General features: G+C 46.3%; 1 protein-coding gene across 4 annotated transcripts in view; it reads right to left on the minus strand.

Moving 5' to 3' along the window:
* Positions 1 to 15,811, minus strand: part of LOC311235855 (membrane-associated phosphatidylinositol transfer protein 2-like) — a gene marked incomplete at its 3' end in the record, with an annotated part of 204,263 nt that overhangs the window by 23,911 nt on the left and 164,541 nt on the right. Inside the window, exons 12-17 of one of the 4 annotated variants that reach the window (XM_084323361.1) lie at positions 12,112 to 12,231; positions 10,868 to 11,085; positions 10,138 to 10,313; positions 9,675 to 9,845; positions 2,117 to 2,281; positions 103 to 402 (exon numbers count right to left, since the gene is read on the minus strand). In XM_084323361.1, the coding sequence (XP_084179487.1) occupies positions 103 to 402; positions 2,117 to 2,281; positions 9,675 to 9,845; positions 10,138 to 10,313; positions 10,868 to 11,085; positions 12,112 to 12,231 (1,150 nt within the window). Of the gene's footprint in view, positions 1 to 102; positions 403 to 2,116; positions 2,282 to 9,674; positions 9,846 to 10,137; positions 10,314 to 10,867; positions 11,158 to 12,111; positions 12,232 to 15,811 lie in introns of all 4 variants that reach the window. The other 3 variants (XM_084323360.1, XM_084323363.1, XM_084323362.1) reach the window with 3 other exon arrangements.

The raw sequence follows: 15,811 nt of genomic DNA on the forward strand, positions 1-15,811 counted from the left end.
TTCTTTAAGCAGATATCGCGATATGGATATGAAGAGAAGTCACTCTAGACACAGTGGTTTCCATGTTCTCCACATCACCAGCCCTTCATGGAGGAGGAGTACCTTCGTCCACTTCCGCCTGGGAGTCCAGCGACACCAGGTCAGATATGGCACAGTCCAGGCCGGCCGAGTGGCACCTCCCGAATGGCCCCGTGGTGGGACTGATACCCCCGCCGGCCTCTCCCTCGGGCTCCAGTTCCGCGCCCGCCTCCTCTCCGGGGTCCGTCTCTGTAGACCCCGGGGCCGGCCCGGCGTCTGCGCCTCTACGTAACCTAGGGCTCCTCGGGAAGAATTTCTGTGACGACAGGGCGAGTTGGGACAGAAGGCTGGAGCTTTTGGATGGGTTAATTTGGCATGCGTGTGCTATATGGGGAAACAAAGCAAAAGAAAGAAAAATAAACCACATGAAAAATGACTTATGTATGATGATAACCGATGTGATGCTAGAATACGTCCGGTTTTCCGTTCCTTGATGGAAAACGGTTGGTTAAAGTATCCTTTTTGTGGGACTCAGAGCTGAAAAAAAGAGTTTCATACGGTTGATTCATCACAAGTGATGTCTTTTTATCTCAGCCTTCATAATGATGACGTCACGTTCGCAGGTCCGCGCGGGCGCTGGGGAAGCCCTGCACGAAACAATCCCGCTATTAGTTTGAGGTGGAACAGCTGTGGAAGTAAAAAAGGTGAGTGACTTTTGGAAGACAATCCCACACAGGACGCTGCGACGGGGAGCGGGACAATGCAGGAGGGACTCGGTGGAAGCGGGGGTGTCTTCACATGCATTGCGGTAATTTGCGGACATAAAGATAAATGCAGCACTCTTCCATTGCATTTACACACATGGTGGGTTGGAGGAGGACGAGACATTCAGACGTTAGACGGGACATTTCAATGGGTGTGGTCAACACAATAATCTTCTGAAGTAAAGCTCTCTCTCTGAAATACACAGGTGTCGAAAAGGTATTCAGCTGATAGAGTTGTGCCCTTCCTGATGACTTGTCGTACAGAACTTGTAAGTCGCTTTGGATAAAAGCGTCAGCTAAATTACTAAATGTAAATGTATTCAACAACCACAGAAGTGTCCGTGTGCTTCTCGTCTGACGTGCTAGTGCTGAACGGGGAACACTTACCCACGTTAAGGATTTCAGCGTTCCATGGCCTAGGAAATCGTCGGTATTTCAATCGATATTTGGGAACTGGCCCTACTTTATCCCAAAGCCAGAAAGCAGGAATACCATTCAAACTTGTGATGTCATCAGGTGTTAAGTCTGGAGCTGCTCCATTGACAATAATTGGGATAGTGATTTTATGAAACAGAAAATGGACCAGTGAACATTTCCCTGGGCGTTCTCCAGTGTCATCTCATTGTCTATGGAGCAGCTTGAGACTTTATACCTGATGATCTCACAAATTAAAGAGTTTTAGCACAGATTTGTGGGTTTGGGATGGAGGTGTTTGTGTTCAATAGTATCCCTGCATGTATCAAAATGACAAAAATCCCCCTCTGGCTAAACTGCTGACACTAGATACACTAACAAAAGCAGGTGACTAGGATATCCAGACAGAGCTGAACAGAGCTACCTAGCAGGTGACTAGGGTATCCAGACAGAGCTGAACAGAGCTACCTAGCAGGTGACTAGGGTATCCAGACAGAGCTGAACAGAGCTACCTAGCAGGTGACATGGGTATCCAGACAGAGCTGAACAGAGCTACCTAGCAGGTGACTAGGATATCCAGACAGAGCTGAACAGAGCTACCTAGCAGGTGACTAGGATATCCAGACAGAGCTGAACAGAGCTACCTAGCAGGTGACATGGGTGTCCAAACAGAGCTGGCTGACGGAGGTGGTCCTGTGGGATTGTGTGTGTGCAGAGTCAGAGGTGAGAGTTGAGAGTGAGAAAGGTGACGGAAGAGAACATTCAAGAGTGCAGGGATAGAGTGAACGAGAGAATAGAGAATCAAGAAAAGAAAGGTGCGGCTTGACAGGAACTGGAACCAGTGTTTGTATGAGTGGAGGAGAGAGGGGGAGAGGAGGAGAGAGAGAGAGAGATGTATTCGTGGTAACGAGAACACTTACTGTTGGCTACGTTGGTGGCAGTGTAACTGTCCGCCATTCCTGAGACCTGGCTGGCAATGCTGACCTCACTGGCCCTCCGTACGCCCCGGAAGTGGGGCCCCATTACGGGGGAGGAGGGGTACGAACTGTCCATGAAGACACCACCATGAGACTGAACAACATCCGCTATTGAGTCGAGACAAGGAGATACCCGTTAGACAAGAGACACAGACAAGAGACACAGGCAAGGGACAGCACACGGTGATGGAGGAGGGGGGCATAGATATATATAACTAGATGGTGCAAGGCGGAGTCTCCAGCAGTTCACCGGTGACCATCTTGCCACAGGCAGCACGCCCACTCATAACATGAATGTCTATGGTGCATGTACTATTGAAATAACCATAGCTTGCTAAATGTTAAACCGATTTACAAACGGTTTGGTTTATTACAAATGTTATTAACGTGGCTATGATTCAGGATGCTTGGACATGTTGAAATTCTTATTTTATTTTTGTATCCACTTTTTCTCCCCTTTTTCTATTTTTCTCCCATCCCAATTCCATTGTGCCAATTCTTCCCTCCCCTGTCTTGAACGTTGCTCGCATATGCCCCCCACTGGCCCGTTGTAGGGAGGATAGAAGCCTTGCATCACGTGTCCCCTCCGGTACACGAGGAGGCAGCCTGTCACATCTTTTCACCTGCCAGCGCGGACTCTCATTGGCGAGGTGTAACGTGTGGGAGGCTCACACTACCCCCGCCGTCTCTGCTGTGCAGGCGTCCCCAACCGACCTGTAGGAGTCGCTGTCCACAACGTCCAGATTACCACCCATCGACTTCCACCCTCTAACTCTGCCAATTGAGTTAGTATGACGGCTGGCCCAAGCCGGAGGCAACGCCGACAGCCGGAGTCGAACCCGGTGTCTCTTGCGTTGGTGACAAGCGCAATGTCCGCTGCGCCACCCAGCCGCACATGTTGAAATTATTTTCATATGAAAGTCCATTGTATGATAACTACATCTCTGACGTTTTTATAACAAACCAAACCGTTTGAGAATCGGTTGAAAGTTGAGCAAGCTATGGTTATTTCAATAGTACATGCACCATAGACATTCATGTTATGAGTGGGTGTGCTGCCTGTGGCAAGATGGCCACCACGTGGCAATGTCTGTCTCCATTGGCCAGCAGCGCGGGTGAGTCATCTAGCCTTTATATATGTCTATGGGGGGGGGGGGCATGGGGTTATAGCGGCTAAGAGATGGGATGGCAGGCACCATGTCTCCGGGAGGACATGTGAGACCACACAGAGACACACAAAGTGAGTCACATAGAGAGGGGGGGGGGGGTATCTTAACCCTTTCACTACCATACTACAGAAGGTTATTTCACTACCACACTGGTAGTGGTAGTGAAAGGGTTAACCTTCTGTAGTGTGGTTGTGGAAGGGTTAACCTTCTGTATTGTCGCAGTGAAAGGGTTAACCCTTTGGTAGTGTGGTAGTGAAAGGGTTAAATGTCAGCATTTGTTACAATCAGTTGTGTCCCCTTTTGGACCATTAAAGTATCGGGCTATTTCCTGATGAAATAAGGAGGAAAAGGCCATGTTAAATTCATGCAACAGCCTTTACACTCGGAACGAAACTTAATGATGAAATAAGTGCAGGAGAATTGATATATTATTCAGATGACCTCGGAGCGTTAATCACAAGAACAAAACACAAGTTACTGTAATCAGGATGCACAGGCAGGGTTTCCAGGTGCTTTGCACAATATATTCATATACACACACACACAGTTCACGGTCGCTCAGCCCTTCAGGGCCATGCGCTCTTTCAAATCCAGACAATAGAAGAATTGGCTTCTATTAACGTCAGTAATATTTCCCCCGCTGTTGCGGGGACATTATTATGGAGATAATGCAGACACAGTGAAACCCTGCTGAACAGCACAGACACAAAAGCAAGCAGGAATTCTTCAAACAACGGAGACGACACTAATAACTCAACGGCGAAATGAAACCACCATGGTAACGGATGCTCCTGGGAAAAGGTTTTCCTCAGCACTTCCAAAGCGTGTTGTAACTTAACTTTGGGCCGACTAGAAATAATTAAGAAGCCCGGAACACGGGGCAGATGGAGACTTCAATCAGCTACACCCACACGTTTAAAGGAACACGCCAACATTTGGGCAAATTAGCTTACCGTCTTCTCCAGAGAGAGACAAGAAGATAGATACCAGTTTCCTCTTTGTGCGTTCAGTAGAAAGCTATCTGGCTGCACGTTAGCCTAGCTTAGCACAATGAATGGAACCGGAAATGACCGCTTAGCCTAGGCATTGTCCAACTCAAGGGTTCCCAAAGTTTTCAGGCCGCGACCCCCGAAATAACGGTGTCAGAGAGCCGCTATTATACTATTATAGGAGGTACATTTTTTTATTAAATTCTTTTTATAGAAATGGAAATGTATGGTTGAAACATGCAAACGTTCAAACGCACACACACTAATAAGCATTGGAGGCTTTTAACCAGGGCCGGACTGGGGAAATATTCATTCAGGCCAGGAAATATAGTGCGAAATATAGCCCCAGTCAGGCCACTTTTTAAGCGGGGGTCTGGGGGTCCCCCACCAGGATTTTTTTTTTTTTACAAAGACTTAATTTCCTGCATTCTGGTGCAGGAATTTTTTTATTTGTACCCTTTAAATGCCAGTGTTTGTGATGGCATCACAAATTATTGTTAAAAAACAGGCTAGCATATGTATGATTAGCAACAACACTGATTTTGATGGATTTTCTGTTTTTTTGTAATGTCAGATTGAAAAAAATACTCACTCTTACCATAAGGGACGAAATTGTCCTCTTCAAAAACCCCATTAAAATGTTACTATATGTTGAAATACCACTTTTTCTTTCATAAATCTTTTATTCAACTTCAGCCCTGATCATAACACCACATATTGGGGGGGGGGGGGGGATTATTACAGGCAAGCATGTGTCAATGATTAGCAACAACACTGATTTTGATGGATTTTTTGTTTTTTGTAAGGATCCCGCCTCCACCAATCACATGCGGCTCCCTTTGTGTGTGTGAGCAAGAGAAAGAGAGAGATAGTTCTCCAACTTGGTTATCTAACTATTGCACCGCTGCAACTAGAAACACTGGCCTGGCCTGCTTCTAAGTTCATTGGCCTGATTGCATTAAACATTTTTATGTTTGGGAACCACTGGTCCAACTAACACCTCTCCCGAAGGCTAACCGGTCATGTCCGCTTCCATTCATTGTGCTAAGCTAGGCTAACGTGTAGCCAGATAGCTTTCTACTGAACACAGAGAGAGGAAACTGGTATCTATCTTCTTGTCTCTCTCTGGAGAACACGATAAGCGAATTTCCCAAAATGTTGGTGTGTTCTTTTAACTTTCGGCCGACTAGGAATAATTAAGAAGCCCAGAAGAACACGGGCAGACGGAGACTTCAAGCGGCCGCTAGACCCACACGTTTAAATAAAGAGTAATGCAGAACGAGGTAGTATGAACCCAGGTCTTGACTGAGGCTACTGTATGTCCTTAGTCATACAAAAGCAATGGGAATGCTCCGAGTAGGACACGTGAGCCACACGGACATAATCAGAGTAACTCACGAGGGGAAGGGGAAAAGATGCAGCAATCACAATAAGACACACATACACACACGATGAGTGTGCAGGGCTGGGGGGGAGAGGGGGGGGGGGGTTCAGATGAAAGGGAGAGGCTACACACACTCCAGAGAGGCGGGCGTGGCTTTGAGGAAGCCTTCCTGCCAGTTTAGGACGGGCACAGGGATGCAGGTCTCGCTGATGGTCTCCTGACAGCGAAGGGAGAGGGGAACTCCGCTATCGAGCAGGAGCTGAGGGTTGCTCTGGACTGTCTCCACTGGAGAGGGAGGTGGAGGGCACGGGGTGGGGTGGGAGGAGGGGGGGCAGGTATGAGGGCAGGAGGCCGAGAGAAGAGGGAAGGAAGGACAAGGAAGACAGAAACATATGAAGCAACAACAACAACAGAGAGCTGAGCCTTAGTCAAGGACTGTACAAGCTGTACTAGCGAAGCAGGACACTATGTTCATGGTATTTAATTCACCATTATCTGCTGGTTCTTGCTCATAATCAAGTCTGCTCGGTGCCAAGATGATTAATGAACCCAAATTTATCTTTAAAACCTTCAATATTTAAAACTTAGTTGGTTTTTAAATATTATGCTCCGCAGAGCTGAGGATGTATGACAGCTCGTTTGATTAAGACATTCACTTATTATTAATCTAAAACATATCAAAACTACGGCCTGCGGTCATTAAGAAACAAGGCCATGCCTCTGCATTTCATTACCCCTCGCAAATCTCTCCTCTTTGTCACTAACTGGTCCCTGGTGTGACAGTGCTGTAGCTACCACAGCTTGGAGAAAGGATAACCCTAAAGACAGTAGGTCATCGAAATGTCTTGTTTATTTTTCTTGGTAAAACAGGAAAAAAAGAAGTAAAGAGGAGACACTGAGAGGCTCTAAAAGGTTCCTCTACAACAGCGGTTCTCAAACTACGGGTCGCGACCCAAAGTGGGGTTGTGGGTAGGTGACAGTGACGTATAAATTAAATGTGTATTGATAACATAGTGCTGTAATAAAATGTTCTAATAAATATGCATGATCAAGTTCAACAATGTGTGCTTTTATTTGGATATTCCTTAATTCCACGTTGAAATTACGCGATACAGTAAGCCAAAAAAATCCTAAATAAAATGGGGTCGTGGTATAAAAAAGTTTGAGAACCCCTGATCTACAATGATGACCAGAGGAAGCAGCACGACCAGAGGAAGCACCACGACCAGAGGAAGCAGCACGACCAGAGGAAGCAGCACGACCAGAGGAAGCACCACGACCAGAGGAAGCAGCACGACCAGAGGAAGCACCACGACCAGAGGAAGCACCACGACCAGAGGAAGTACCACGACCAGAGGAAGCACCACGACCAGAGGAAGCAGCACGACCAGAGGAAGCACCACGACCAGAGGAAGCACCACGACCAGAGGAAGCACCACAACCAGAGGAAGCAGCACGACCAGAGGAAGCACCACGACCAGAGGAAGCACCACGACCAGAGGAAGCAGCACGACCAGAGGAAGCACCACGACCAGAGGAAGCAGCACGACCAGAGGAAGCACCACGACCAGAGGAAGCAGCACGACCAGAGGAAGCACCACGACCAGAGGAAGCACCACGACCAGAGGAAGCACCACGACCAGAGGAAGCAGCACGACCAGAGGAAGCAGCACGACCAGAGGAAGCAGCACGACCAGAGGCAGGAAGCAGCACGACCAGAGGAAGCACCACGACCAGAGGAAGCAGCACGACCAGAGGAAGCACCACGACCAGAGGAAGCAGCACGACCAGAGGAAGCACCACGACCAGAGGAAGCAGCACGACCAGAGGAAGCAGCACGACCAGAGGCAGGAAGCAGCACGACCAGAGGAAGCAGCACGACCAGAGGAAGCAGCACGACCAGAGGAAGCAGCACGACCAGAGGCAGGAAGCAGCACGACCAGAGGAAGCAGCACGACCAGAGGAAGCACCACGACCAGAGGAAGCAGCACGACCAGAGGAAGCAGCACGACCAGAGGAAGCAGCACGACCAGAGGAAGCAGCACGACCAGAGGAAACACCACGACCAGAGGAAGCAGCACGACCAGAGGAAGCAGCACGACCAGAGGAAGCAGCACGACCAGAGGAAGCACCACGACCAGAGGAAGCACCACGACCAGAGGAAGCACCACGACCAGAGGAAGCAGCACGACCAGAGGAAGCAGCACGACCAGAGGAAGCAGCACGACCAGAGGAAGCATTATGATTATGTCCGCACCACAACGACACGTAAAATGACATATCTGCCTCACAAAAGACTTGAACGGTCGAAAGATTTACAATTTCTTCAGACACAAAAGGTTTTCCTGTGTATGATGGAAACTGCCAGGCCACCACACTGACACGTCTTAAGGACGAATTTGCATAACATCGGTTGCATACATCTGTGAGGAAGTGATTAACTAGAAACACATCTCACAGTTTCTAGTTGTTAGGCTGTGTTTAGACAGGGAGCAGGTCGATCAACCAGCCACCAGAAGTCTATTAATTTCCAATACAATAGAACCAAACGACCCAGGAAACACTGTGATACAAGTGAAATTGAACTTCTCAATATCTGTTTTATCTTGTGACAACGTTTTTGAGAAAAAGGGTATAAAGAATTGCAGTAACTACAAAATCACTGGATAGTCAAAGAACTTTAAAGCCATTTTTCAAAGCGACTAGAATGATATATATATATATATACTGTACACATCTCATCATTCTTTTATGTATGGTATTTGGTTTTAACTTTTTTACTGTATGAAGCACAATCTCAGGAGGGTCATACAGAACCATTATGTGATCTAAAGCTGGCAAAGTTCCATCAAAAAAGATTTTTAGTTTATAAAAAAGATTGTTTGGCATTTATTTCCTTGAGTCCACGTCAGGAATATATGCATGTTTGTTTCCTGATCTAGTGTTGTAGCATATTGTTAACACTTTGATTGCCTAAGGTTAAATTCATGCTATACCATCCGTTGCCAGCTCTATTTAACATGGAGAAGTTCCCCTTCTTTGCAGGGCTATAACTTTTTAAATTCTATTGCTAGATTGCCATTATTAGGGCCCATTCAAGGTCCTATATGTATTGTTCATGGTGTAGCAACGTTAAACTTTTTCATTCACATATTCATACTAAAATATGGTCTAAAGTATAAGTATGTTTTCATCTCTTTCTGCAGCTTTCTCCAGAACGTGATTTATAGCCCCAAATGCATTATATTGATGATGAAATACAGTTTGGTAGGAATCTGTGCGAGATCAAAAATTTCAATTGGACGTACTTCTAGAATTTACTACACGTCATCTGATGTTGACCGGATGGGCGAGGGGGCGTTTATAATTCCGTGGGCAACGTTATACCATTCATCTAATGTGGGTCATATGTTCATCATAGCAGTTAGTAAAGAACACGTTAGAATATAACGCTAAAACTCACCCCAGTCTCCTCGGGCCGTTGGGCGATCAGCGTGGAGTAGACAGTTTTCAATTATGGGATGTCGAAATACCGGATCTATTTCCAGGTTGTATAATAGTATATACGTCCAAATCATGTTGTTTTTTCGAGTTATTTCCACCGATCGATGTTCACTGTGTGAAGACTGAGTCTCTCTAACATTAGCGAGTGCCCGGACCACATATGGAGTGAGTCCTGCCGGGTTAAAGGTTGACATCCGGTTTTTCGATCTGCCGATCGGCCACCAGATGGCGCTCTTGAACCGCTAGAGGATTGAGAGGAGATCAGAACTGTGTGTCAAGGCTGCAGAGGGGAAATATGATTCCGATCACAGATTTTTGAAATATTGATATCAAAGACGAGTTCCGGCGTCCTCTGCAACTTGAGCATGGCGGGGAATGACGAGTTCCGGCGTTTTCGGCAGTTAAAGTGTTAATGAGTGCGTGTCACATCTACACCATCAGTGCAGAGGACTCACCCAGTAGCGCGGAGTTGCCGTCTCCGAGGGGGAAGCGTTGGTAGCGAGGTACGTTGAAAGGAGGTAGGAGGTGGAACTTCTTCTCCAGGAGGGGCTCCAGGCGAGAGGCAGAGGGGTCGGCCGGGTGGAACAGGTTGTAGACCTGTTGGCAGGCTGGTCGCAGCTGGGCCACTGGGGGGAGACAGAGAGCCAAAGGCCGTGAGAAAAAAGAAGGCGAGTACAGGGAAGAATGGAAAATAAGTTTTGGAGCATTTCCAGGTCTTCGTATGGAAGTATGGTGAAACACAAGAGATCCTGAGCAAATTTGGAATGCACCACCACAGCTGTCGAGGCTGAAATACGTCAGTGGGTCTCTGGACACGTGTGATATTTCACAATGTGAAAAGTAGTCAGAATCCAGTATGGCCTTAAAAAAAACAACATTTGAAAATAACCTCTTTTACAATGTCCCCGTTTGACTTACCGTCCATAACAGGGATGACCGTCTTCCTCAGGGCGAGCACCAGGCCCAGCGGGGAGCCGAACAGGAAGAAGTCGGACACTTCAAAGTCAAACTTGCCCAGGGAGCCTCCGTCCAGAACCACACTGCTGCTGGACCGGCGGGAGGCCGGGTCATTCCGCAACACGCTGGAGTGTAAGCTGAAAGGTCAAGGGGGTCAAGATGACGTCAGCACAGGACATTGCGCGCACACACACGCGCACACATTTCCCTTGTGTACACACCAACAGCACAAGCAGTACACAAAACAGGAACTGTGTCAGCTATAGACCCCTCCAGAACATTTCCCACCCACAATGCGGAATACTTACGTAAAACCTGTTACGTATGCCTGCGGGCGGCTACACTCTTAACGCACACATAATACATATACACACACACACAGATTTAGGGCGGGCTGCAGGGGACATGTCCCCCTCAACTGCATTATATTCCATTATATTTGTGTCAGTGGGTACCTGAATGTTGTCTTTTCCTTTACATAAATAAACATTAATAGACATTTCCACCATAAATTGATGCAGAAAAGGCACAAATCTGCAGGAAATGAAGTGTTTGACGCTCAAAACTTTCAGAGGGAGGAACCCCAGACCCCCCCCCCCTCTGCTTAAAGTACCCCCCCCCCCCCCCCCCCAATGTTGAAACCAAACCTACGCCCTTGCACACACACACACACACACACACACGCACACACCTGGTGAGGAAGGCCTGGTGCTGCTTGATGGTGTCCAGCTCGTAGGTTGACGAGTCGCTCCTCTTGCGTGGCTGCGGTTTCCTGCCGTCGTCCGCCGCAGCACCGCAGCGCAGGATGTCGATGTTGCTGCGGCTGAGGTGACGGCTGCCCTCCAGGGTGGGAAAGGACGACCCGTGACCACAGTTAATAACGATGCCCGGGGACAGGAGGTCCTGGTCCTGCAGGGGGGGGGGAGAGGACGACCCACGACCACTGTTAATAACGATGCCCGGGGACGGGAGGTCCTGGTCCTGCAGGGGAAGAGAGGACAACCCATGACCACAGTTAATAATGATGCCCGGTGACGGGAGGTCCTGGTCGTGCAGGATGGGGAAGAGGCGGCAACAGTGGAATGTCGGCAATTTTAGAAGAACTCAAATCTGCGGCTGGGTGGCACAGCAGACATTGCGCTCGTCACCAACGCAAGAGACACCGGGTTCGACTCCGGTTGGCTGCGTTGCCTCCAGCTTGGGCCAGCCGTCATACTAACTCAATTGGCAGAGTTAGGGGGTGGAAGTCGATAGGTGGTAATCTGGACGTTGTGGACAGAGACTCCTACAGGTCGGTTGGGGACGCCTGCACAGCAGAGACAGGAAATGGCAGGGGTAGTGTGAGCCTCCCACACGTTACACCTCGCCAATGAGAGTCCGCGCTGGCAGGTGAAAAGATGTGACAGGCTGCCTCCTCGTGTACCGGAGGGGACACGTGATGCAAGGCTTCTATCCTCCCTACAACTGGCCAGTGGGGGGCATATGCGAGCAACGTTCAAGACAGGGGAGGCAAGAATTGGCACATTGGAATTGGGATGGGAGAAAAATAGAAAAAGAGGAGAAAAAGTAAAAAAAAAAAAGAACTCAAATCTTCTTTCCTGATTGGATAAAGTGGGAAGGGATACCAGAATATTTATTTTGTGTTTACTGCAGAGCTGAGGGACTGCAAGACCCATGTTACTGACCAAACACTCATCAGTGATTGCTGTCGAAATGTAGAGCTATTATTTGAACACGTCACGTAGACCACTTATTTTAACAAAAGAAAAATACCACTTACAGCACAACAGAGGAGTGGTCGCTGAAGTGTGTCGACGGGCACAAAGTGTACGGAACATAGTTAGTCTATGTGCTATTAGAGCAGGATTGCTTGTTTCTCTTCTTATTATTATGAGTTTTATTTTGGGACATGGATGTTGAACATATGGTCCTTACCTGTACGCTGATGACACTTCCCCTGCGGCTGCTGTTCTGGCTCTCACACACAGTCTGGTTGCTGCTGCACAAGGCGTCAAACCCCAGGATTCCTCCCACGCAGTCTCCAACCAGGCACACCTACACAGACAGCAAGGTCAGTACACGCAAAAGCTATTCCATTACTATGAGACAATTGTGTATTTGACATTATACTACATACAGTATACGTGCTGATGGTTCAAATCCACCAGGAGTAATCAAATCCCCAAATTGGTCAAATAAAAAGCGCGAACACTGCCAGAAACTAAGCGCTGGAGGAGCTGAAAAGCTGGCCTTTACCGAATATGAACGATTGGACCAACTTTGACATTTCTATTTCGTGCTACACATGTAGGAGATCTTAGGAGATCTTGACATGTTAAATTGTAAACATAAAGTATTGGGCAATGCAGGAAAGACAATCCTGCAGGACCTAGTAAGACAAGAAAGGTTTCCACTGTTCGTGGCCCCCCCCCCCCCCCCCCCCCCCGGCCATGACCCCCTACCAGGCCAAACGGTTGTTTACCCAGTCCCACAGGATAGTAGGGCTGACCTTCACATTTATTTTGGCATTCGAAGCTTCGGAACAGAGATTCGATTTTAATTTGAAGCTTCGAGATTAAAAAATAAAATAAAAATTTATGTTGTGGGACTTGTACAGCACTTTGTTCAACTTTGTCAGTGCTGTAAAGTTTAAACCTTTTTAAATCTTAGACAAACGAAACACTTTGCTTTCATGAAATATTGTAAGCCGTCATTTGAGGCTTTATAAAAGCAGCACAATGAACACAAATCTGTCAGTGCAGAGTCCGACCTCATCCTTAAATAACAAACAGCATTGCTTGTTGTAGTTAACAAAGAGAGGCAGAGTTGATTTTGCAAAAAATAATATATATTTATATTATATATTAGAATTTTATTTTCCCATTCGAATCCCATGCCCATCGAATGAAGCTTCGAAGTATTTAAGACAGCCCTACAGGATAGAAACATCATCATACTCCTTAACCATAGACAAAAAATAAAACTAGAAGAATACAGTCTGTAGAGTGCAGGCCTCCACCGAGGCTTAAAGGGGCTGATTTATTTTACAGATCATCCCAGAAACAGTTTTTCACATATTAGTATTTAGTTACTATTAATATTTAGTTTTGACAGTTATTGAGAGTAAATTTGTTTGAATATGGCCACCAGTGATGTCACTCGGGACATTGAATCCCTGTGTTGTGTTAATTACAGCGTTTCACTGGGTAGAGACTGTAGCAGGAAGCAGAGTTCCCTGCGTTGCTATAGCTTATCAGCTATTTTAAATAATAATGATACCATCAGTAGGAGACCTCATGGGTTTATGGTAATCTGGCCATAACCTTTTGGGATATCTCATTCACAGACTGACGAGACGAAAACATAACCTTTTGGGATATCTCGTTCTCGGGGTGACAAGACGGAAACATAACCTTGTTGCTGAAGGTAATGGAACCAGGTCACTCTTTTGCAGAGAAACAGAAACATAACATAAGAAACATAACATAATTTACGTACAAGAGAGAGTGCCAAGCGGTGTCACTATTCACCCCACCTCACTCCACATTCCAAACGTTGAACTGAATTAACATTGATGCACCTACATATTAGGGGTGCACCGATGTATCAGTCGGGTATCGGTATCGGCCGATAAGTGCCTTGTTGACTGCAATCGGCCTATCGGCCGATAAGCTCGAATGTGCCAATGGCAGTAGCCGATAAATATCCATCAATTTGTGTAGCGTCAAGACAAAAAAAAGTTCACTCGCGACCTGCACAACGCCGTCCCCAGTCCCCCCCCCACACACACACACACAAGCTACTGCATCAAAGTTACTACTTATGATTAACAAGGCATTCGTTTTGTGGCATTAACGTTATATAGTTAGTGTTACACGTTCAATAACATCAGCATATTATTTACCCGAACGTAGCAAGCGTTCATACTAGCTCAGTTCCTTCCGTTGCTCACAGAGCCCTGAGTTTTACCCATTCTGCAATCTGTTAACACTTTAAGTGCCGAAAACGCGTTTAGGCGTCTTTCCTAGCCATGCTCAAGTTGCCGAGGACGCCCTAACTCGTCTTTAATATCAATATTTAAAAAATCTGTGATCGAAATCATATTTTTCCTCCGCAGCCCTGAGACACAGTGCTGGTCTCCTCTCAACCCTCTAGCGGTTCAAGAGCGCCATCTGGTGGCCGATCGGCAGATCGCCCAACAGGAAGTCACCCTTTGAACCGGTAGTACTCATCCAAATTTGGTCCGGCCACTCTCTATAGCTCCCGCGACTCCATCTTGAAACACTGGATAATAGATCGCTCGCCCTAACTCAATAAACAACGTTATTTGGACGTATATACTATTATACAACCTGGAAATGGATCGGATATTTCTACATCCCATAATAGGAATATTTCAGTTCCACGCTCATCGTCCAGTGGCGCGAGGAAGCCACGGTAAGATTCAGCGTTATTCTCTAACGTCTTCTTTACTAACTGCTATGATGAACATATGACCCACATTAGATGAATGGTATAACGTTGCCCACGGAATTATAAACGCCCCCTCGCCCATCCGGTCAACATCAGATGACGTGTAGTAACTTCTAGAAGTACCTCCAGTTGACATTTTTTATCTGGCACAGATCGCTATCAAACTGTATTTCATCATCAATATAATGCATTTGGAGCTATAAATCACGTTCTGGAGAAAGCTGCAGAAAAAGATAAAAACATACTTATACTTTAGACCATATTTTAGTATGAATATGTGAATGAAAAAGTTTAACGTTCATACACCCTGAACAATACATATAGGACATTGAATGGGCCCTAATAATGGCAATCTAGCAATAGAATTTAAAAAGTTATAGCCCTGCAAAGAAGGGGAACTTCTCCATAGACAAATAGAGCTGGCAAGGGATGGTATATCATGAATTTAACCTTCGGCAGTTAACACTTTGATTGCCTAAGGCTAAATTCATGATATACCATAGGTTACCAGCTCTATTTGTCTATGTAGAAGTTCCCCTTCTTTGCAGGGCTATAACTTTTTAAATTCTATTGCTAAATTGCCATTATTAGGGCCCATTCAATGTCCTATATGTATTGTTCAGGGTGTATGAACGTTAAACTTTTTCATTCACATATTCATACTAAAATATGATCTAAAGTATAAGTATGTTTTCATCTCTTTCTGCAGCTTTCTCCAGAACGTGATTTATAGCCCCAAATGCATTATATTGATGATCAAATACAGTTTGATAGCAATCGGCGCGATATAAAAAAATCCAACTGGACGGACTTCTGGAAGTTACTACACGTAATCTGATGTTGACCGGATGGCCGAGGGGGCGTTTATAATTCCGTGGGCAGCGTTATACCATTCATCTAATGTGGGTCAAATGTTCATCATAGCAGTTAGTATTGTACACATTGAAAAATAACGCTGAATCTTACCGTATCTTCCTCGCGCCGTTGGGCGATGAGCGTGGAACAGACATTTTCCTATTATGGGATATAGAAATATCCGGTCCATTTCCAGGTTATATAATAATATATACGTCCAAATCATGTTGTTTTTTCGAGTTATTTGCAGCGATCGATGTTCACTGTGTGAAGACTGAGTCTCTCTAACACTAGCGAGTGCCCGGAC

Source organism: Notolepis coatsorum (assembly GCF_963971535.1).
Source record: "Notolepis coatsorum genome assembly, chromosome: 10".
Lineage (NCBI taxonomy): Eukaryota > Metazoa > Chordata > Actinopteri > Aulopiformes > Paralepididae > Notolepis > Notolepis coatsorum.